The sequence below is a fragment of the Alosa sapidissima genome, chromosome 18, assembly GCF_018492685.1.
Source record: "Alosa sapidissima isolate fAloSap1 chromosome 18, fAloSap1.pri, whole genome shotgun sequence".
Classification (NCBI taxonomy): Eukaryota; Metazoa; Chordata; class Actinopteri; order Clupeiformes; family Clupeidae; genus Alosa; species Alosa sapidissima.
Window position 1 is genome coordinate 444,918 of NC_055974.1, and position 24,568 is coordinate 469,485.

Genomic DNA, 24,568 nt, shown 5'->3' on the forward strand with positions numbered 1-24,568 from the left:
ATAAAATCAAAATCAGTCACAATTTTATTGTTTGTATGTTTATCATAGAACTATGACACAAATGAGCAGTTTTAACCTCCAACTAAGAACTATTGCACTTAATGGCTTGTCAAGCTAGAAAACGAACCTGAACGCCTGGGTTTACCAGTGTCCCATATCTCTGAGTATTTTTTGTGTGTGCGTGCGCACACACAAACACACAAACCCACAAGTATAAGTATATATACTCTATACAAAGAGGCAGTTGTAGACATGGTCTGGAGGAAATGTCAATAGACAGGTTTTGTGTAGTTAATATAATTAGCATTTTCAGGCAACATGGATACAATGCATGTAAACTTCCTCACCTCATTTCCGATAAATAGACTCTGAGCCTTGAGTTCAGCATTATGTTTGACAAATAGATAATTCCCTATATTCATTCATATGACTATTTGAGAGTTTTGAGAGTGAATGTGCTTTCCTACACAATGGTAACATACAAAACACACAGACACACACACACACACACAGAATTATTGCAAATGAACCATTTGAATCACATTCTTTGTCACGTCACTCTCTCATTAACACAAACACACACACACGCACGCACGCACACACACACACGGCAGATCTGTGTGTGTACATAAGGTGCTTGCCCTTTAGAATAATCAACAGAATTCCAGACAGAATGGCTGTCAGTGACACACAGGCAGGCAGACAGTTTGGCAGACAGACAAGTAGAAGGACAGACAGACAGAATGAGGTTGTAACAGAGGTGTCAGATGAACTTGAGATGCTTGTCTTCAGCGATGCCATAATTTGTTTTATTCTCCTCAAACACCTGGGTGAGACCCTGTGAACAGTAAGAGTGGTTTACTCATCTCTCTCTCTCATAGAAAAAGATGAACACACACACAAAATAATTATTTACATATACATTCACAAACCTGTTTTACCTCTCAGTTCAGTCCTACATGTGCAAATGATTACTCAGGACACATACTTCCTTGTCACAATGATCTTTTCACCTTATGACAACACTCATTCTACCCACACTGTGTTCGTCATTTCCCTACTATTTAAACACATGCCAATCAACACTAACCTCAATGTAGAGCTTATGGAGGTTTTCTATGTCTTCTTTACTAGGAGATGGAGTCTGCACAACTGGAATGGGCCGGCCCACTGTATAGAAAGAAAGAAAGAAAGAAAGAAAGAAAGAAAGAAAGAAAGAGAGAATATAATACAGTATACACGAATCCGACGAGCGTTCTGTGGAGGCTGCCGTCTTGTGGCGACGCCATTACTGAGCTGTTACTGGTATGTAAACAAACCTCCGTGATGACGCACCCGTGATAGTTGGGGCAGCCGTGGCCCACTGGTTAGCACTCTGGACTTGTAACCGGAGGGTTGCCGGTTCGAGCCCCGACCAGTGGGCCGCGGCTGAAGTGCCCTTGAGCAAGGCACCTAACCCCTCACTGCTCCCCGAGCGCCGCCGTTGAAGCAGGCAGCTCACTGCGCCGGGATTAGTGTGTGCTTCACCTCACTGTGTGTTCACTGTGTGCTGTTTGTGTTTCACTAATTCACCGATTGGGTTAAATGCAGAGACCAAATTTCCCTCACGGGATCAAAAAAGTATATATACTTATACTTATACCCTCAATGACAGCTACACCCAGGCAGTATGGCTTGTTGGGTTGATGATGTTAGACAGTGGCCTCCGGTCACAGATGAAGGTACAAGCGATTTTACAGATTATTTATGAAAATAGCTTAGAGTAGAGAACGAGGAAATAAAGACATAATTGGGACTAGGTTGATATTATATCTACTTAACTACTGTAGCTAGCTAACGTTAGCGATAACTATGCTAGCTAGGCTATAGCTAACGAGGAAACTATACAAATATCTGTCCATTTGGCATGTTTTCCTACTCGACATTATGAAAGAAGTAGTGAGACAGTCGTAAATCGCGGGCTGTTATCCCAGTGGACACAACCAATCCAATATGGTATGTAAACAAACCTCCGTGATAACGCACCCTCAATGACAGCTACAGCCAGGCAGTATGGCTTGTTGGGTTGATGATGTTAGACAGTGGCCTCCGGTCACAGATGAAGGTACAAGCGATCTTACAGATTATTTATGAAAATAGCTAAAAAAAATAGCAGAGTAGAGAATGAGGAAATAAAGACATAATTGGGACTAGGTTGATATTATCTACTTAACTACTGTAGCTCAAACGTCAGCAATAACTATGCTAGCTAGGCTAGCTAACGAGGAAACTATAAAAATATCTGTCCATTTGGCAACAATAAATAAATGAATGGATATCAAATAAACAAATTCATGTTTTTCATTTGTGACCATTGTTTATCTAATTTTCACATTTCAAAAGGAAAGGGTAAGGTACAGCTAACTGCTATCTGTGCAAACCGTATGTTTAGCCGTAACATTAGGCTACCAGACAGGGGCAGTTGACCCGGGGTATTTTGTGTATCTCACTTTTTTTTGTTTTGTTCCAACTAGTAATTTTATTGCTGCTATTGGAACAATTGAAAACGGAACATGTTTTCCCACTCGACATTATAAAAGAAGTAGTGAGACAGTAATATTATCGAATTAATTATTTCAAACACACTGAATGTCTACCTATATGACTAGGCTATCTGATGACAATTACGGATCATCATTCATTTAGTGTTGAGATGTTGTTCAGTGAGTGAGATACAGTAAGACCCAAATAGCGGGGATAGCCAGAACAGATGAACCACGTTTTAATTAAACGTAATCTACAAAAAGATCGTATCACACTGAAAGCTCATATTTTGTCACTAGCAAATAGCCTATATCTGTACTCTATCAAATACAGTTGCATTATCAGCCCTGACCAAAACCGTTCAGGAATTATTTATGCAAAAGTGGAATGTCACTTTTATAATCATAATTTATAAAAGTGACGATTATAAAATGATTATAAAAGTAATGTCACTTTTATAATCATTTAAAATCACAATAATCATGGATGTCCGACGATTTCTCCCCCAGCATCTGATTTGAATTTAAACAGCTAAATACGCCATTTCACCGCCATGTATAAGTAGGTCTAAGAGGGAGAAGTTTTATAATGCCCTGGGCAGCCACATTCCACTGCAACTATGCGCAGCACTTGCAACTCTGACTCATCAATAAAAACTGTGTGCGCACACACCAGTCCCTAGAAGCGCACTTGACTTTACATCATAAACCTATTTCAGTAGGTTATATAGCCAGAGAATGTCCGTAGACGGGCTCTGATATAGCCAAGTAGGTAAATTCCTTTTCTGACTTCTTTCTCTTTATCGCCATGGCATTTAGAATAAAGAATAACGTTCGTGAACCGTTCTGGTTTTGTTGCCAGCATAAAAACAAGCTTACCATCGGCCTATCCGCAAATTTTAAACACAAGGGATGAATTGAACGATGACGAAGTCGGACATATAGGCATAGTTCATATTGGGAAAAAAAGTTATACAATTTGGAACTCTAGCTTTTCCCCACCGCAGTCTTTTAATGCCATCTAATCATAACATGCGCAGTCTGCGCCATACTTAAGCCCAGTAGAGCAGCAACTTGATGCAACATTCTAAAACCTTGCAACTGTGACCAGACATGTGAATGCTTTGCGACGGCTTGTAACGACGTGCAACATCTAATTCACACTGCTGTAACCTCCTTTCTGTAACGGTTTCGTGTCATTGCGAATCTTTAAACAGACGATCTGACAGGTTTTAGAAGATTAAATACAACCGGAAACTAAAAAACAGACCAGGCCTCTACTGGAGACCGGCCTTTAACCCAAACCTGTAGCCACGCCAGGCGTTTAAAAGAGACAGGCGTCTCTTAGGGACTCGGTGATTATTTGAAGTTTTACGGTATGTTTGAATTACTGCAATGGTAAGGTGTGTGGTTCTTACCAACAGTGTTTATGGGCTTTCTATAGGGCAGCACGCCAAAGCTGTACTGGAAGACACCTCGGGCATGGAAGAGGGGCAAGGCCACACCCATTATCCTTTGGAGACGGTCCTGCATGCGCCGGAGAGCGGACCCTCTAGGGTTCTCCATCTGGTCAAAGAGCTCATTCTCACCAAAGGAGAACACTGGAACCAGCCATGCCCTGTACACACATGCGCGCACGCACACACACACACACACACACACACACACACACACACACATCAAATGTACCACCCTCACAATCCCTCTTGTTTCACTGCAGCCTTGAAGACCCAACGAGTGTTCACACACAAAACCACATACACTCACCCATGTTTCAGAGCGAGCTTGATGAAGCCCTTGCGCTGCAGCAGCTGAAGGGTCAGCTCTCCCGGTCGGGCATCAAGCGACTCTGGCGCCCCGCCCACTGCAACCACGGCAACGTGTCCGCCCTCGGGCCGACTGATGATGTAGCTGGCACTGGCCTTCTCACTGGATACCAGTCCTGAGAGGTCCAAGATCAAGAGGAAAAGGTCATGAGCCAACCAAAACAACCAACCAACCAAATAGAAGAGATAATGTACAAAAAAAAATCTACACATAATACCCCATAATGATAACTTATAAACTTAAAAAGGTTTGTTTGAGATTTTTGCAAATTTATTAAAAATAAAAAAACGTAGAAATCCCTTGTACATAAGTATTCACAGCCATTGCGATAAAGCTCAAAATTGAGCTCAGGTGCATTCTGATACTCCCTCCTTATCAGGTGCACGCTGATAATCCTTGAGATGTTTCTACAGCTTAATTGGAGTCCACCTGTGGTAAATTCAGTTGATTGTACATGATTCGGAAAGGCACCTGTCTATATAAGGTATGAGCATGAAGTTGAAGGAATTGTCTGTAGACCTCCAAGACAAGATTGTCTCGAGGCACAGAACTGGGGTAGGGTACAGAAAACATTCTGCTGCTTTAAAGGTCCCAGTGAGCACAATGGCCTCCATCATCTGTAAATGGAAGAAGTTTGGAACCACCAGGACTCTTCCTAGAGCTAGCCGTCCTTCTAAACTGAGTGATCGGGGGAGAAGCATGGTGGTGGCAGCATCATGCTGTGGGGATGTTTTTCAGCGGCAGGAACTGGGAGACTAGTCAGGATTGAGAGAAAGATGAATGCAGCAATGTACAGAGACATCCTGGAAAAAGGAGTAGCTTCAGGACAACTCTGTGAATGTCCTAGAGAGGCCCAGCCAAGAGCCCAGACTTGAATATGAATCTGGGATCTGAAAATGGCTTTACACTGACGCTCCCCATACAACCAATGGAGTTTGAGAGGTTCTGTGAAGAGGAATGGGTGAAACTGGCCAACGATAGGTGTGCCAAGCTTGTGGCTTAGCCTGGAGGACCTGACCCAATCCGAAAGATTTAAAGGTAAACTATGCAGTATTGGCAATTTCCTTACTGTTTTCTCGGTTTTTGCTTCTTTTTCGCTGGCTTGGTCATGACGAATGTCTGAGAAACTCCATCGCTACCTTTTTCTAGCCGGTGCCTGGCGTGTATGTGTATTTGAATGCAGTAAAGCAATTCGTTACACTCGTTATACTTCCTGACACTGAGGCCGACAGTTGCAAGGGTGGTTTTTCCGCTCACAGGCGCTAGGGGGAAGCGAGACGGCCACCATTCAACCCGAAAAAAGTCATATAACCATTCCAATGACTCTGAAGCTGTTAAATGAAGGTAAATTAAGCGAAAAAACTTGCATATTAATCTAAACCTGCATAGTGTGCCTTTAAGGGTCTGGCTACGAGTAATGAAAATGGCCCAACTTGAGGGGCAGCACCAAGCATGCATTTGAAAATATCACTGCACGCAATTGATTAACACTTCAACCAATGTTTACTGACCGATTCCGGACGTCAACGCAATTGGATAACACTACGACCAATGTTTCCGGACATCGATATCGCAGCGCTGTTGTCATCCGTTTAGCTCGCCTCTGGCCCACCTTTATCAGATACACCGATGTGATTGGTGCAGCTCGGTTTCATGGGCATAGGTAATGAGCATCATGCTGCAATCCATTTGTATCGTACACTCCCCCGCCCGAGTTGCTCTACACGCGAACGTGACTTAATGTAGCACTTATACAGCATTCCCGTTTGTCTTAGTGGGAAAGAACACGGACGTCACCAGGGCAGCAGCGGTCTCAAGACCATGCAATGCATACATTGGTCACAGGATTAAAGCAGCAATGTAAGAGCAGTGTGTAAGAGCATTTAAAATCAACATTAAAATGGCCAACGTAGTACAAATAGAGATGTAAAGAACTACATCTCAACTACCATCAATCAGGGGTGTAGCCATCTTTGTTTGTCAAGTCATAAGGTTCCCCTCAAAATTGGAATTTATCGCGAGAACTCTGGATTTCCAGGGTACTTGTGGCTTCATATTCCAAAGATAGTATTGAGCAAAGGCTGTGAATACTTATGTACAAATTATATTTTTGTTCTTTATTTCTAATAGATTTGCAACCATTTATGTTGTCATTATGTACCATTCATGTTGTCATTATGGGGTATTGTGTGTAGAATTGAGGGAAAAAATTATTTAATCCATTTTGGAATTAGGCTGTAACATAACGAAATGTGGAAAAAGTGAAGCGCTGTGAATACTTTCTGTATGCACTATAAATGAGGATTTTACACATGTTTATTTCCACCATAAGGAGTCTGGATGGAAAGCAGACTGACTGCAAGCACAAAATGAAATTCGATATAATAGCATGCGTTTGTGGAGGAGGCAAAGAAAACGTTCTATGGGAGAGTATCTGCATGTACATTAGGTGTGATTCAGAATGATCAGAGAGACACCACCTCTTAGAATCAGGTAAGTCGGGAACAAGATAAAAATTATTATGGTCTGAGTGTTGCGTTGCGCTTTACCACTGCTGCTTTGTTATTTCCAATGTGATCCCCGCCTAAGCCCAGAGTTACAAGTTTGCAAAAAAATGTCATGACTCACTTGGGTCATCTGATCCTAAAGACCAAAACAATCATCCTACTTTCATGAACTCCTCATCATCCACAAAAATCACCACACCGCCACTTCATGGAAAAAGAGACTAAAAGAGCATTCAAAATACTCAGTGGCGTATCAGTTTTACAGCAATGATTAGATACACCACTCCGAAGTAGTCATCACATTATGTGCTTTAATCAAACCTTGAGTCTTGCTTTCTGTAAAATGGCTAGAACTAAAATTTAGAAATTAATCAGAAGAATGTAATGATGACTACTGTACATCATCAGACCTCTCTCTCTCACTCTCACACACACACACACACACACACACATCATGGAGGGCATAATATACTGCAAATACTACAGATGTTTCAGCTTCAAATGTCGTGTAGAGCAATCATACTCATTATCTTTTTCCATCATTGCTCACTTTGGAAGTGACAGATTCAGGTGGGGCTTGAAAATATCAAAATGGTAACGTGCAAATATTATTTTAGCATTGTGGTTCATGTTACATTTTTTGTCTCTGTCCCTTAGATCTGATATTGTTTTAATGTATATATAGAACTGTTTATGACTCCTATGTTTGTGTGTGACTTTTGTTTTGAATGTATTATCTTCCTTGTCAAAAAGAACGGCATTAATAAAGACAGGCTAAGATAAATGTCCTCCTGTTCGTCGCGCCCAATGTCATGTCTCTACACTGCCCCACACTTTGAGAACCACTGGTCTAGAGTTTATTGAGAGGAATGAACGGAGAGTGAAAATCTAGTTAGAGGGAGTGGCAACGCTCAACTTGGAGACGTCAGTTCAGGTCAGGTCAGCTGATGAGAGCACTGGTCTGCTTGACTCCACAGGGATGAAAGTCTACTGGTTGGGTTAGGGTTGGGCAAGCGCTGTGTCAGATGAACCTCAAGCGCAAGAAACATGATTACAACATCAGATCGAACACACACACACACACACACCCATGAGTCAACACACACATTCACACATACTGTACCCGTACATGGACAGTCACAGATACACTTGTTCAAACACGCCCATGCACAGATTAAAACCCACACAAATGTGAATACATGACTACACAAATAACCAAAAATGGTGCATTACAGAATCTGTCAAATCTGGCCCCTCCGATGGACAATTACTAATCAGATCTTAAAAACAGACTGAGTGACAACCACCCACACCTAAGACGTCACCTTAGTGCACATCCATCCAACACACCGGGGCAGCTGCAGCATGTCTTTGCAAGCGATTAGGCAACAGTGGGCAGCAGCTGTCATGTTAAGTGGCAATATGTAAAGCAGCGGTCTAGGAAGACTAAGAGGAAGTTGTACTGTCATAGAGGAAGCGCAAGGCCAAGATGACAGTTTCAGTTCCTATGTGTCTGTCGCATTGTCCCTACTTAACCCACACCTAAGCACAGCCGTGTGCCTATGCTGCATTCCAGACAAACCTGAAAGTCTGACATTTTACCAGAAAAAATGATAAAAACGCCACTCATAGAAGGTCCAACTTGTAAACTCCGTGTGAATCCATCTGCCACAACTTTGGAACAGGGAAATATCCAACTCTATTTTCCTAGCATAAGGTGAACAGACTCAAAGGCTTGACATATAGCATGAAGTGTGTACATTACATTTAGCTGATGCATTTTTAGCCATGGCGACTTACATATGTCAGCTATATTACAAGGGATTACATTGTCCCCTAAGCAACTTGGAGTTAAGTGCCTTGCTCAAGGGCACAACGGTGGAAGCCGGGAAGTGAACCGACAACTTTCAGGCTACTGCACGCTAGCCCAGCTCCTTAACCGCTACACTACCACCGCCCCGTGTACGTGGTTGTGTGTAGGGTTGTTTGGATTGTGTAATGGTGACAGAAAGAGATGTACTGCTGCTTGAGATGTAAGATGTAAGACACACCACCACCTCTTCATATGTAAGGCAGATCTGATCTGTGGTACTAGACAGGAGGTGAGGGAACAAGGCTGGTGTGTGTGTGTGTGTGTGTGTGTGTGTGTGTGTGTGTGTGTGTGTGTGTGTACAGCCATTGCCCAATTGGGATGGGTTCAATCATTTCTTCACTGTAAACTTTCATGAGGACTGTTTACACAATGGAGGACAGAGGGAGAACAGCCAGACAAACACAGAGGGCAAACTCCCCCACTGTCTAAAGCAGTGGTTCTCAACCTTTTTTCAGTGATGTACCCCCTGTGAAATATTTTTTCAGCCAAGTACCCCCTAACCAGCGCAAAGCATTTTTAGTTGAGAAAAAAGACTTAAAACAGAGCACTGTGCCATCAGTGTCTAATGTATTAAACTTTGGAACTAATAAACACATACACATACAACTTTTATATTTTCCTGAAATATTTATTAAATAATTGTTTTTAAAGTATTTTTGCATGGATTCTACTTTTTAAATATATGTATATTTTAACCCTTAGTTTTTTAGGGCATTTTCACTACCTTTATTCATAAGGATTTATTCTGGTCATTGTAAGTGCCACACACACATATTATATATTTATTTTTTTCCGGCAGAGTCTGGGCTATCCAGATCTGCCATCATTTCAAGTATTAGTACTAGCATTGATTTTATTTTGATTTTTAAAGAATGAAAATATAAAAAGTGTATTATAAAAAAACTTATATTTTGACATGTATCTCACCACAGCAAGCTCATAGCTCTACATGCATTTCATGTGTGTGTAGGGCAGACTGTCCTGAATCTGGCAATATCATTGCCAAGTGGGAGGGATTCTCTGGGGCTGAGCAATTTACAGACATATGTGGTGTGCGCCTTACCGAAATAAATGCCATTTTTTTTTTAGTGATTAAAAATGACCTTTCTGCGCTCCATATCCGAGTTTACGTGTGTGTGCCTGTCTGCACTCATGATTCTCTACAACTTTTTACTGTATTGCCATGAACAAAGTAAAGGCAAAAAAGGTGTTTCTTTGTCGAACAAATTGGAATGCAATGTGAGCCTTGAATTGAATGCCATGCAGGAATTTGCTAGGATCTCAAAACCGGATTATGAACATTCTTTGCCATAGAGAAACACACAATAGCGTTGGATTATAAACATGCTTTGCCACAATAACAGACAAAAACGTGAGGTAAGTCGAGCTATATGAAGTTATTATTTTGCCGTCACTTCGACTGTTTTATAACCCAGAAGGATGTACTTGGCATCAAATGATAGCTCTGTGTCTCCTCTTTCATCTGACATGCGTGGCATATCTATCCGATCACAGGTCCGTGAGTAATTCAAAAGAGAGTAATGGGTGCGCAGGTAAACACAGAGACTATAAATATGCAATTTGATTTAATTTCATGATTATTTTTAATCTTCATACTTTAACGTACAGACAAGTGCGTGGTCTCGTTGGAAAGCCCCACTTCTGCTCTGGCACACAATAAAGGCTTCTCGCTGCTATGAACAGTTGCGGAGCAATGTAACAGAGAAGAAAGGGTGTGTTTTTTGACGCACTTTGCGTAATCGGCTTCTAAGGGTTAAAATCTCACGTACCCCCTGAAGTACCTTCATGTACCCCCATTTGAGAACCACTGGTCTAACACACACACACACACACACACACACACACACACACAACGATAGATAGATAGAGTGTGAAAACTGACTGACACTCTCTCCCTCTCTCACTCTGACACACACACACAGACACACAAACAGCCAGTGAGTACTGGCTCATCCTTACTTTTGCACATTTAAAGGGGCTGTGTGTAGAGTTCTGCAGGATTCAAGTTGTTTTGAACACACCAATGGCACTCTTCCATTGACCTGCTTTGTACAAAGTGGTATTACAAGAGAGCCGTCTGTCTCTGGCTAGTTAGCATGCTAACTTTAGTGGATATCTGAGCAACACAGGCATTTTTGACATCGTTTCAAAACAATTAAAATAATAATACTCTTTTCACACAAGCCCACACAAATACACACCTACCTCCAGACATGATGTAGTCCCTGAAGAATGGCACTCGGAACCAAAACGGCAGCATGAGCAGGTATGGCGTGAGTCCCGGGAAAAGAGTTGAAAAGCCGGAAGCTTCTGTGCAGAAGTTCCCGAATCCCCCGGCAACAAGAACCCCATGTGGATGGAACCCAAAGATGTAGTTATGACTGGGGTCCAGATCAGCTGTTTTCACCAACTACAGGGTGTGTGTGAGAGAGGGAGAGAGGGTGAGAGAGAGAGGGAGGTAATGGGACAGAAAAAAATAATGGAGGGAGAGGGGTTAAAAAAAAGCACACCTGTTTATTTAACCATTATTTCCATAACTGCACCCTTAAAGGTAAAGTCTGTGAATTAGGTGAAAGGCTTTTGATATTTGAGCTCTAGAGCCATTCAATCCCATCCCTCCCGTCTATGCTCCTGGAGAAACACACTAATTGGCGGGAACTGTTTATTACTCAGTCTGAGTGGTCACTATGGTTGCTTCCATTTACAGGGCCACCACTGCTGTTTCTTAAGCGGCCACACAAAACTAAATTAGCAACAAAACAAAAAAAACTTTAAAATTGGAATTATGCACTGTATATATATATATACAGTACAATTTGTGCAGACTGTCCAGAAAGAACAGGATGTGAAGTAAGCACCTACCTGTGAGCAACTTAGTAAAAAAGGAAAACAGGCCACAGGCAATCCGCTGGGAGCATACTTAACTAAACAATTAACTGTGTTTACAATCACACACAATGAAAACTCCAGAGAAGGAGTATGTGAGGGTGTGCTGGGGTGAGACTATGTAGGACTGTATGATTTGTGTATCTAGGCGCACGTGTGTGTGTGTGTGTGTGTGTGTGAGTGAGTGAGAGAGACACTTTTGGGTGCTTATTGTGTGAGAAAGATTTCTCTCTTAGGATACCGTGTGGTTCGTTCATGTAGGTGTGCCTGTGTGTGTTTAACTCACTGTAATAGGGAAGTAGTCTCTAAAGTAGTGCCACATCGTCCAGCTCCGGACCCAGTGTGATTTCCGACCCCCTGTGCTGGGTGTGTCCCTGTCAAGGTACAGCCAACCGGCATAGAGTGCGCCGAGGACCCACCAATCACTGAGACACAGGAGGACGTATGCTGCCAGGCAACATTGAGCTGCGGAGAAAGACAACGTCTTAGAGTGAGAGAGGCAAACAATCCAGAAGGATTCCTCTTTAAAGTATCAATACCATCTGGGTGATTGTGTCAGACTCCATGTATGAGGCAAGCACATGTGACTATTAGTAAGTGCATGTCATTGAAGGGCCTAAGAGGTGACTGGGATGACAGTGCCAAGTGGGGTTCTGGTCAGGGTGGCAGAAGCTCTTTGTCACAGTTTATCAAGGTCACTACACAAGTGGACATACAAGCACACACAAAGAAGAAATGACACACAGACAAACACACACTTGCAGAAAGTTGTTACATTAAATTACAGAGTTGACCAGACCGAGGTTATTTTAAGACTGTACCTCTGCATACAATCTGTGTAGTTTGTAGTAGGCCTAAATTCAATTTTAGCAGTGACAGTGTAAACCTTGCCTTTGATTGAAGAGTGAGTTGAGCAACATTCTATTGGAGGTCACAGAGGGCAGTCCCCAAAAAACTGCTCAAAACCAGCTCAACATGCCTATAAGTCAGATGCAAATCATAATAGCATTCAGTACAATGGTATTTCAGAAAGCCCATAACTCTTAGCAAAAGCCTCGCCTACAATGTAACCTGAATCAGGCAGTAAGCTATTAAATGTTACAGTCGCCAACGTATCGGCAACATGAGATCAGCAACAAAAAGCCTGTCTGGTGTCCACACTTTCCTCAGTAGAGGAACCACAGCAGTCTGCTGTGACCAGTGCCCTCCTTGTTAGCAGAGGGGCTAGACCCTCGGTTTGGAGGCACCCCCAGAAAAGCAAGCTACACGGTCACTCTGTGTTCTTCAATTTTGACTAAGTGATGCAGAAAAAACAAACACGTTTCTTTCTCCTTCTCTGCTTTTATGCACAGAGACACACACAAGCATAGAACACAGTTAACTTAGCACACGTGAGTGCACAACACGTCTCTGGGTGCATCGGGGCTACCTCCCCCATCATCATCAACAACCCGGTGGGAAGGGAACCCCCTCTCCGTTACAGCGGAGGAGCAGCTACTCACCCAGCGCAAGGAAGGAGAAGACCCACTGAACCACAGCGGCCGTTTGAAGGCGTCTGTGAAACGGCACGTTCAGCGGCGCAAACTCGATCTTCATGACTGCAGTCGAGACAACAAAGCTCTCTCATAGACTCATCAGTCTTTCGTTGTTTCACACGCCGCGCAGAGAGCAATGGAGTTGAGGTGGGACCTGTTGCCACTGTTGACTAGAGTTCCCAAATTCCCCGTTAGTCTCGCAGACGCAGAAACTCAATGAAGTTATGCTCTGACTGTGCAACCTAGTTGTGAACAGGATGGATCTGTCAAAAACACAACTCACGCTGAAGTGTAAAGCACTAACTAGCTTCCAAGCCTGAACTTTCTGTCCCTCTGTGATTGCTGGCTTGAACACTCCCAAAAATGCATTGCGTCATAGCCCCACCCCTAACTTTGGTGTCAGTTGAACCAATCGCACAATAGTAGACGCGCCACTACTCTTTCACAACTTGTAGGTCCTGCTATTACAGCTAGACTACTTGAACATATTGGTAGGCCAAAGGACAGACAAATCTCAGCAGTGGTTATAACAGTACAAATCAGTTTGGTCGAAATCTTTAATCATGCGTCTTCTGATTTGGTTGGATAAAATGGTTTGCTATTGGATCTATTTCTTATTCTGAGGTTTTGCTTTGCAAAATCTTCATGTTATAGCCTGTGGGCTTCCCGATCGCACGCGACATCTTAGCCAAGTACCTGACTGTTTGTAACTGTTTGCGTCCTGTTTGTTGTGCTTTTTTACTGAGGGCAATCATATTAATCATTGATATTGATGGTAATTTTGATACCATAGATTTAATAGAGACCCAGTCAGACCAATAGTATGAGAAATCAGGAACAGAGTTTATTTACAATGATGCGCATCAAGGGAGAGACAGCATGACTTCACCTAAAGATCCATCAGCTGCTCTAACTATACAAGGAAATAGTTAGGGTTTAAGTATCCTTCCAGGCTGACGGGAGATGGCGTTGGTCATTCCATCTCACGTGGACTACACTGAATCAGACCCTGATTAGTGGCAACCTGGTAATCCGGAGCAGATTGCTCTGCAAAATCATAATATTCCTACTTATCTCTAAATACAGTCACACACAGATATACACAGGGACAGTACAGATATCATACAGTCATTACATAGAATCATACTTTTAGTATCAAAGTGACCCACTAATGAGAAATGCAGAACATTAAACCACATATTGGAATATTGGGCATAATGTTCTATTCCACTTCCTCTCAATATCAACTGCAACACCCAGAGGAATAAAAATCAATTTTGCAAAATAGGGGGATGCAGCCAAGCGGCGGACTTTGACCTACACGCAGTAGCCGGCGTCACGAGACTCCAGGGGCGGACTGGGACCAAAAATCGGCCCTGGCATATTTGGCCCAAGCGGCCCTCAAATCACTCGGGCACGCCTAATTAAATACAAAATGTTTGCATTACCCTTAAATACACTGTCATGGAGCACTGAAAGTGATGTAGGCCTCATTGGCTATCACTCTGACTGATCAGAGGTAGCCATGGAGCACATGATCTCCATATTCAAGTAGGCTATACAAGCAATTATTAAAGAGTTTCTGCTCATTTCAAATTATCCAATAGGCTACATTTAAACTATACAATGCTCAATTGACAGCAGCACCAAAAAATTACTGAAGCCTATGTGTAAAAGAGTTAAATTACCCAGATTGTCGTAGACATTATAGCTCCACCACTGAATTCTTATCATGTAGCCTCAACTAGGCTCGCTCGCACTCTCCACCAGCTGCACTGTCTATGTTCTGTAAGCTTCCTCGTTCAAACTCAACGAACTTCAACATGTTGCTGACATTATGTCCCTCTGCTGTATGCTTGCTTACATCCTCGTTCAAACTCAACGAACTTCAACATGTTCCTGACATATGCTAGCCTACTTGCAATGTTGTATTTTTGAAGCTTCTACATCGGTGTTAATTTTGCACAATTGTCAATTGTTCGTGTAGGCAACTTCGATTAACTTTTGATGCGCTCACAGAATCCTGGGCCCACTTCCCCGATAACGACGGAGACACGCTCTTAAGAGGGTTTTCTACGATTCATCTTACGATCGTTCGTTTGGTTTTTCCGACTGTTTCCCGAACATGCTCGTAGCGTGAACGCGCATGCACTGCTCTTAAGATGCTCTTAAGGGGAGCTGTCCACGTTAATAGTTCTGAAATATCCTCTGATTTGACGGTGATGTCAGGTGACTGCACGTCACAGCTATAGGCCTACCATTTAAACTTCGGATCTACACATTAATTCACGAAATCAATACGAAAATAGAAACACTTTGACATCTGCATGTAAGCATCCCAATTAGGTTATATACCACACAGAGACATAAATAATTGTAATTATTTTAAGATTAGATTGTTGAACCATGCAATAATTTTCCACGGTGCCACTTAAGAACACGTTTGAAGATAAGAAAGAAGTCGAGTAAGAAAGAGAGGAAATGTGTAGGCTTAGATTTTGATGCAGTAGGCTACAGACTAAACCACATGTTGCTTTCTCTGCTTTTTACCTCATAGGCCTAATAAAATATTCACTTAGCAAAGATGATGTCCAACTATTCTGGCAACGTCTCGTTTCATAACTTGATTGCATTTTTGTCCGCTTTTCATCACATTATTATGACCATTAAATGTAGGCTATGTAAGTCGCTACACTGCAAAAAGAGATGTGTTAAAAATGACACATCATGTGTAGAATTTTAACACATGTGGTGAGTGTGTTCAGGGACTACACATGTTGTGTCATTTTGAGACTACACATGTTGTGTCAAATTTTACACAATAGATGTGTGAGCCAATTTAACACAGAAATTGTGTCAGGTAATTTTACACAGAAAGTGTGTTATGCCAACACGTTTTACACAATAGATGTGTGAGCCACTTTAACACAGAAATTGTGTCAGGTAATTTTACACAGAAAATGTGTTATTTTACACAATCGATGTGTGAGCCATTTCAACACAGAAATTGTGTCAGGTAAATTTCACACACAAATGTGTGATATCAATACTTTTTACACATTAAGTGTGTGCGAGACATTTTTACACTGAAATATGTCATTTAAAAAAATTAAGTGCTGATTATGTGTAGCTGACAATTAAAAGAATTGACTGAATGTGTTAACATTACCAAGCATATGTAATCATTAAAAAATAATGGGAGACAAATGTCAAAATATATTTGCCATTTAATGAGTGCAAAGTACAACAAAACTACACTAAGTGTAGCAGGATATGCAGTGATAAGAGATAATATCAGAAGCATGAATACATATTAAAATATACAATTACAGTTATGACTAATGGATGACATGTAACAACATATAACAGTCATATCAGAAAACACAGATGCATTAATACATTTTTACATATGTCCCCAGACTATATTCACAAAGTAAATGAGTCGGTTTTAACCAGGCATGTATGAGGTGCTTATCCATAATCAACCAACATACAGATCAGCTGTGGCTGGGTCCTTGATGCCATCTCAGAGTTGTCGCAGAGGGATGCAATACTGGTTCCAGGCTTAGAGAAGATGAAAAAGATGCAAGAGTTGAAAATGCACCATTAAAAATAAGCCTAAATGTGCATACTATACTGCATAGGTAACATTTTGGTGTAATTATTCTTCTGTAAGTCACCACTTGCAGCTACATAAACAATAATTGTAACATGGGCGACAAGACAAAATAACTTTCTCTTGTTTCCTTAAAAAATATCAAATTCAATAGTCATAGGCATGGTCAAAAAACAGTGTTAGTCTAGACTATGAATTATAATGAAATCATTACAAATATTTAAACTGTTTTTTATTTTTTATTTTATTTTAACGAAAATATTTAATAATTACCTAGTTACGGTGGCTGACTGGTGCAAACGACCTTCAATTAAAGGTGTGGTTCAGGATTTTGGACATAGGACCTCATTTCCTTGACCTTGAATTTCCCCTTGGGTATCAATAAAGTATCTGTCTATCTATCTATTTCCAAGTTAGCAAGTGTGATATTTATCAGTGGAGACCGTTTTCAACACGTTTCATCCAGTCTTTCTAGTTGCAGAGTTTGCAGGTGCTAGGCTAGCGCAAGTCATCAGTATGTGTTGGCCTGCCACTAAAAATAATCTTACCCTCTCCAAAGTACACCCGAGGCAAATAAATTATAGAGTTCCCTGTTATAGACTAACTTGCCATATTAAAAAATCCCAGTTTATTCCCATTAATTTCCGTATATTCCCGTTAATTCCCATGGAAAGTTTCCAACTTTGAGAAAATTCCCGGAATTTTGCAACCCTTTGCAACCCAGTGTCAGATATTTTACAATGGGAAACCTACCAAACTTGGCATATCCAAAAAGCGTGGGTATTCATTGAAGATTTCAGTCAATGTAGGAGTTGCCTTTGATATCCATGCTCTGCGCCTGGTGTATGTATTCTCCATTGCTGATTTGATTGAAAGAAGGCCTGAGTCGTTTCATCAGGGTGATCCACTCACCGGTCTCACTGCTCTCCCCCTGGTCCTGCTCTGATCTTGCTCCTGTGTCTAGGGCTGCAACGATTAATCAATTAGTTGTTGACCATTACAGTAAATTAATCGTCAACCATTTTTTAAGGAAAATACATCTAAATTCTCTGATTGTAGCTTCTTAAACTTGAATATTTTCAGCTTTACTTACTCCTCTAGGACAGTGGACTAAATATCTTTGGTTTGTGGACAAAACAAGGCATTTGAAGACATAATCTTGGGCTTTGGGAAACAATGTGCAACATTTTTTCACCATTTTATCGATCAAACAACTAATCAATTAATCAAGAAAATAATCAGGATATTAATTGACTATGAAAATAATCATTAGTTGCATCGGTAACACTTTATTTTAAGGTTCACATGTTAGCCACTAACATATACCTAATTAATGCCTGTATTAGTGACTTGTAAGGCATGTGTTAGGCAACATTACTCATTTGAACCTTAAAATTAAGTGTTACTTTTGTATCCCTACCTGTGTTAGTTAGAGATTGTAGTACTCTGCAGAGAGTAGTGCGCTCAGCTGAACGTACTATAAGAACTCAACTCCCTGCTCTACAAGAAATCTATTCCAGAAGAGTACTCCTAAGAGCCCAAAAGATTCTGAAGGACTCTTCTCATCCTAACAATGGATTATTCCTACCGCTGAAATCAAGAAGACGCCTATGTAGTCACAAAGCCAGAACTGAGAGACTCAGGAGAAGTTTTTATCCCCAGGCCATCCGAATTCTGAACTCACACTATACTGACTTTGCACACATTCACTCCTCAGCACTCTCAAACATTTCCCAACTCTGAACTCACACTACACTGACTTTGCACTCATTCACTACTCAGCACTCATGACCCCAACCCCCCCCCCCCCCCACACACACACACCTACAAGACTTTTAGCACTTTTACATCCCTCTCCCTATGCTACAGACCTTTTATTTATTTTCTTATTTCATCACACGTCAAAACACACACACACACACACATATCTGACTTTCTCCAACTTTTGCACATCTCCATAGAACTTTTTATTTATTATTTTTGATTTCTCCTCCATCTACCCATGTCCTTGATTGCCTAGCCATCTCCCCTGTCATCCCCCCAACACACACATCAAGACCCCTGGCAGTTGGGTTAGCCCCTTGAGCCATGGATCTGCCCAAGGTTTCTTCCTTGGTATTGGGAGTTTTTCCTTGCCCCTGTTGCTCTTGGGTGCTCCTTGTTGGTGCCCCCCACCCAATCCCAATTCTCCCCCACCTTTTTTATGCAGCCCTTGCCACTTAATCTACTAAACCCCTCTTCTACTGCACTCTTTACCCCCCCCCCCCCCCCCATTAATGCACAAATAGGCTGACACCAGACATAATTTCACTGCATTTCTTACTTCCAGTAACTATATGCATGTGACAATAAACTTCCTTGTATCCTTGTATCCTTGTGTCACACCCTTTCTTGTGTTTTGTGTAACGCCGCTGACCAGCTTCAAGCTTTCGCCGAATGTTACGCAGCCTCATCTCCAAGAAGCCAGAATGAGACGATGGATCATAAAAATGCTCCTGAATACATGATTATTTTTTTTTGCACAAACACAAACAGTCTAATGACATAACTGTAAATATAACAGACAGTAAAAAAGTAAATGTATTAAGACACATTACATGCTACTTGACAACTGCCAAGGGATGAAAAAATATTTAATTCCAGAGTTTAAAACACATATTTTTCTGTTGTTTTGGCCTTTAACTTACATATCCATCTCCATTGCCGTCAATCTGAACCCTCGAGGAAGGGAAAGTGGTGATAATACCCTTTGCAAGGGCGAGCTTTTCAGCACTTGGTGGGTAACTGTGTGGGTAGGACAGAGAAGAGAAAAATCCACAGATTCTTGATTACAATCAGGCCTGAAAAGTTTATTTTAGCTTCAGCGTCAAGTTACAGAGTTTATGTAAGGGATAATGGACAACACAGTGGTCTGTTAACAGAAATTAATGCACGGTCGAGGTTGTAATAAGGAGCTGTTAACAGACCACCGTGGAGTCCATTATCCTGCTTATTCCACTGTTGCCACTTGCGCTGTGTTCATTTCCGGTTATAATTTAAACATTTTAATCGCTAGAACTGTCTTGTTTGTAGAACTACTTTTCCCCAGACACATTTCAATTAATTTCTCAACTTGCAGGACAAACTGCTGTTAATAGTTCTAAATGGTTGGTTGCTATAGCCAAAGGCCTATCGCTGGTTCTAAATGGATAGCCAGTCATTAGTTCTATCTCTCCTGTTGTCAAGCGGGCATATCCCAGGATTCTGATGAACTTAAGCTCTGCCATATGCTAAATGTTGTTATGTTCTGAACGTCTGTATTTTATAGCTTATTTTGCATCGTGACAGTTCATGTAAACTTCACAACGAGTTAATTAATATACAAGTGTGGTACGGCCATTTTATTGACTCAACACTCACCCCCCCCCCCGCTATATGTTAATGGTCGTTCTAAATTACGTAGGACAATGGGAAATTCAACCAGGCAGTGGAATAAATACTTACAATCCATGCTTCTCCACCAAGTGACTTATCAAGACTTTGACCAGATGTCTCCTTGACTCAGTTTTAAGTGTTCCTGTTCTCTTGTGTTCCTCAAGTATTTCTGGAGTTTTGCTGTTAAGTAAAGATTGCAGGCCTCCCTGTTCATCTGGCACTGGAACATGCTATATTTATGAAAGTAGAGGGAAAGATGACTTTTAACATAAAAATAATAGTATGTTCAGTATAGAGCCCAGATTCCTATATTTATGTTTTGTGCCCATTTAATTCAACTGAATGTAAGACAACTAATAACACCTTGAAAGACAAACATGTGTTGATAACATGGTTACAAAATGGTATTTTACTTATGTATTGAAGTTTCAAAACTAACTGTAATTTCATTTATGGTTACTTGGTACATGGAACAATACACAGTGACATGCACATTTCAGGTCATACTGCCCAGAGCTCTATACACACATGAGCAATGCATTTACAGTTCAAAAATAAAATACCTGTATTTGACAGGCCTCTCCAGCATTTGTTTGGGGTAGTGCCTTTGCGCTTGATATGAAGATTTGAAATCTGTCAAAGTTCTTTATTTCTACATTTCTGTCAACATCAACAAATTCTTGGAAATCACTATTATGTTTTTGAACTCTGTCAAATGCAAAACCTGGTTGCTCCGACATGGTTTTATTTATGAGTGTAAATTTTCCTTGAGCACTCTTTTTCATTTTTAAACAGAGTAGCCAGAACTTTGACAGGTTCAGATTCAAGAGCAAGGTCCTGGGAACAAAGAGAAAGGGTGGTCAATTATATTTTTCAATTATATTTACCCTTATGTATAGTTTGAGGAGTGTGTGAATGAATATCAATGTCATTATGTCACACGGTTGCCATTTTCAATATTTTCTGCGTGAAAATGAGGCTCACTTTTCACAACATCCACCACAGTGAACATTAATGGTAAAGACTTGTTTTTTTTTTTTTTTTTGTCCAAGCCATCAGGGTCGTTATCAAAGCAAAATTAAATTTAAAATCAAGGGCGTGGGAAGGGGGGTGTTGAGGGTGCTGCAGCATCCCCTGCTAGCAGGAGCTGGATTTTAAAAAAAATATTATATATTTTTTTAAATAATTACTAATTCGCTGTCTGACATTATTTATATTTTTGTATGTAAAATGATGAGTCACATAGCAAAAGGGTTATGGATAGGTTCGTATATAGGCTACTAAAAATTAACAGTTATAAAGATCAACTTGAACGTGAGTCAGTTAGCCTAGAAATCTAGACACACCTTAGCGACAGCAAATTAATTTGCTCAGCCTGTACATTTCAATGATATAGGATGGCCCGCCAGGCTAGTAAACGTCAAGCATATTCAGAGTTAACTTCATCACTACATTAAACTTGGGCTGTAACGTTACACAACCCCCTTCACTTTACAAAAATGGTTAGCCAAGTAAAAACGTTCGTATGATTTCAATGGTACTGTGTGGTGACAAGCTGACAACAACATAACTAGACCAGTAACTTGCCAGTAAAAGGCACGCGAAACGAAGCAGTCATCGTTAAATTCCTTCTCTCATAAATGCATGCTCATGTAACATGTCTGCCGCTGACCCAGTAGCAGGTTGAAATGTCTGCAGTGCCCACATTAACCTTTATGGCACACTTCCAACACCGTCTATATCGATAAATAACCTAAATACTAAATTCATGGCGCAGTGTTATTTTGTCTGGCCTCATTAACGCTAACGTTAACTTAACTTTAAATAATAATGTTGGCATTCATGTAGTTGCTAACTTAACTTATGAATTCACGCTTACTTTGCCCAGTCGGCTAACGTTAAGTTTAGGTAATGGTTAGAGCTAACGTTATCTGTTAGCATTTCTTAACATGTAATATCATTCTAGCAATGGGAAAATAACCTACGGAGAGCTATTTATTGCCAAATAATGCTAAATCATAAAATATGGTTCTGTACCTTGCCATTTCCTTTTCAAAACTCGATGTAGCCCAACTGTTAACGTTAATGTAACTTTAAAGTTATCTGTAGAAGCTAGAAGCTATGTTCACAGAAGCTAGCTAGTGCTAGTTGCTATCCATAGGAGACTAACGTTAGCTGCTACATCAACCACGAGCCAGCTAACATTAGACTCATTACAAACTTAGCTTATACATATCTGAAGGTTATTTTTGTTATTATCAGCTCGCTGATAAATGTAAACGCTACAACATAATACAAAAATACTTACATCGGTCTCCAAGTCTGACTGCATCTTTACTCCTATGCTGGTCAGAGTGAGTGAAAACTGAAAAGGGCTGATGGAAACAGCATTTCAAAAAGACAGTGGCATGACGTGATTGGTCAACACAGAAACAGCCTTAATTTCATAATTCGACATTAAGATATGTTTGTATTCTTCATGATTTTTATTAGTCCTAGAGTGTTTCATAGGTACCAGATAAAATATATGTATTTATTTTCTCTGCAAACACAAATGCTGTTCCATTAGTGAATAACACATGTATGGTGTCAATTTATCCATAGCTGGAGATTATAAAAAATACACAATGTGTGCTAAAATCTACACAACATGTGTCAAAATGCTATCTACACAGTCACATGTGTTGTTTTTTGACACATCCCTTTTTGCAGTGTATGGATAAAATGGCTAAATGCTCATTTGTAAATGTTTTGCAAGGCAAAGACAGTTCTCACATTAGATGAGCTCACACAATATCATTAACTAACCAACTCCTGAGTTAATCTTGAATTATATTATTAGGAAGTGGTTTATAAAAGATGTATCCACACCCTAACTAAACATTATTGTGTATGTAAGAACTGTTAAATAATGGAAATATTACTTCATCAACAAATTATCATTGCTTCATTTATTAAGTGTTACATTTTATAACACATTTTAGATATAGGTTTATTTACTATGAGCAAACCGTTTCTGTGTATACAAACAGAGTGCGAATTACCTCACCATAATTGGGGGGAACTGCTCCTTCACTTCTATGACCATCATGGTCCACTACCACATCAATCCCCATCGTGATCGCCAAGTGCAACATGTGTTGTGCAACACACATACAAGGTCTAAACATGCGACAAACTGATAATCAGTAGGCTACAGAATATCTCATTTTTATATCCAAAAGAGAACTGTTTTGATCAACTCTCAAAAGTTAGAAGTTAAGTGCACTGAAATACCATTCTAATTACTAGTAAAAGCAATACCTTTACAAGAAGCCTATTGCCTATTTCATGAAATATTGATTTGGTTTATTTTTAGATTTCATGAGACCTGGAGGTAAGACCCAACCTTCTCATATACTGTATTCAGAAACCAATTTTCCATTATAGTCTATGGTAGTCAGTGTCAAATCAACATAATTGCTTAGAGATATGAGAAACCTGAGCAATCTTTAATGTGATTAAGGAGCATACTATGAAAAACCATACTACCACAGAAGAGCTACAGAGCGGTAGGCCTAACCTACAAGAATCTGATAACCAGAACAAGCTGGGTATCATCAACACTACAGTATCCTACTGTACAAATGAGTCACATATACACATGCACACATACACTTTTCCTTTTCCTCATAGTGTCTCTGCGAATAAAATCAAATCCTAGTTTCATTAAGATAGTATCAGGGTTCTCAGATGAAACTACATTTATTGAACTAAAAATATGAAATAATAGAATGTAAAAACAATACTAACCAATTAAAAACAAATTCAAATACTAGCATGTGCTATTCAGCCTAGGCTACTTGGCTCTTTTTATGTTTCCACAGGTTCCACTGATAGGCTTAGCTACATCAGACCCTCTTGTGCATAATATACTGCTCAAAAAAATTAAGGGAACACTTACAGTTTTCCACAATTGTTAAAACACATTTTTTGAAACCTTCCACCCTTTTCTCCATTCTCAAACTACATTCACAGAATGTCTGACAGTTCTTGCAAAATAAAACACTCGCCTCAAAAGTTTTACTTGTGCTCAGAACCAAACAGTGTCAGAGTACCGATCCAGTGAATGAAGTGTTCCCTTAATTTTTTTGAGCAGTATATAAAAACAACACAGGATCTGTACCAAACTAATTTCAAAAGGGCACAATAATGTATTCAAGATAAAATTAGAATGGACACCTAGGCTATGGACTGGAGTTCATCTCCTTGGAAATGACAATCGATTTTACCTCACAATGTAAAATAATAATAATAAATTATTTAAATAGAGAATTATCTCGCTAACTAACCTTGGTATCTAACCAAGGTCCACTTTACTAGCCTTA

General features: G+C 40.4%; 2 protein-coding genes across 2 annotated transcripts; both read right to left on the reverse strand.

The window, feature by feature from the left end:
* Position 1: 1 nt before the first annotated feature.
* On the reverse strand, positions 2-13,518 carry mogat3a (monoacylglycerol O-acyltransferase 3a). Its single transcript, XM_042069462.1, has 7 exons — positions 13,139-13,518; positions 11,923-12,101; positions 10,956-11,160; positions 4,290-4,464; positions 3,941-4,140; positions 1,091-1,170; positions 2-838 (listed from the first exon to the last, which is right to left on the reverse strand). Exons 1-7 carry the CDS (start codon positions 13,230-13,232, stop codon positions 764-766), a joined length of 1,008 nt encoding a protein of 335 aa, XP_041925396.1. The 5' UTR covers positions 13,233-13,518; the 3' UTR covers positions 2-763.
* A 2,879-nt stretch (positions 13,519-16,397) lies between these two features.
* Positions 16,398-22,648, reverse strand: LOC121689569. The gene is made up of 7 exons (XM_042069467.1): positions 22,510-22,648; positions 20,765-21,038; positions 20,271-20,431; positions 19,475-19,571; positions 19,111-19,282; positions 17,541-17,753; positions 16,398-16,735 (listed from the first exon to the last, which is right to left on the reverse strand). Coding segments are annotated over exons 1-6 (876 nt in total). The 5' UTR covers positions 22,512-22,648; the 3' UTR covers positions 16,398-16,735; positions 17,541-17,583.
* Positions 22,649-24,568: the final 1,920 nt, after the last annotated feature.

What these genes read in the sequence shown, in the direction of transcription:
- LOC121689569 (XM_042069467.1), bottom strand. An exon ending in TTGGTGGAGAAGCATGGATT is followed by an intron (nt 19,572 to 20,270) that starts GTAAGTATTTAT and finishes CTACCCACACAG; the next exon opens with TTACCCACCAAGTGCTGAAA. An exon ending in ACGGCAATGGAGATGGATAT is followed by an intron (nt 19,283 to 19,474) that starts GTAAGTTAAAGG and finishes TCATGTATTCAG; the next exon opens with GAGCATTTTTATGATCCATC.
- mogat3a (XM_042069462.1), bottom strand. Translation starts at nt 13,232, where the DNA reads ATGAAGATCGAGTTTGCGCCGCTGAACGTGCCGTTTCACAGACGCCTT. An exon ending in AAGCTCGCTCTGAAACATGG is followed by an intron (nt 4,141 to 4,289) that starts GTGAGTGTATGT and finishes ATGTGTGTACAG; the next exon opens with GGCATGGCTGGTTCCAGTGT. An exon ending in TCCATAAGCTCTACATTGAG is followed by an intron (nt 839 to 1,090) that starts GTTAGTGTTGAT and finishes TACTGTTCACAG; the next exon opens with GGTCTCACCCAGGTGTTTGA.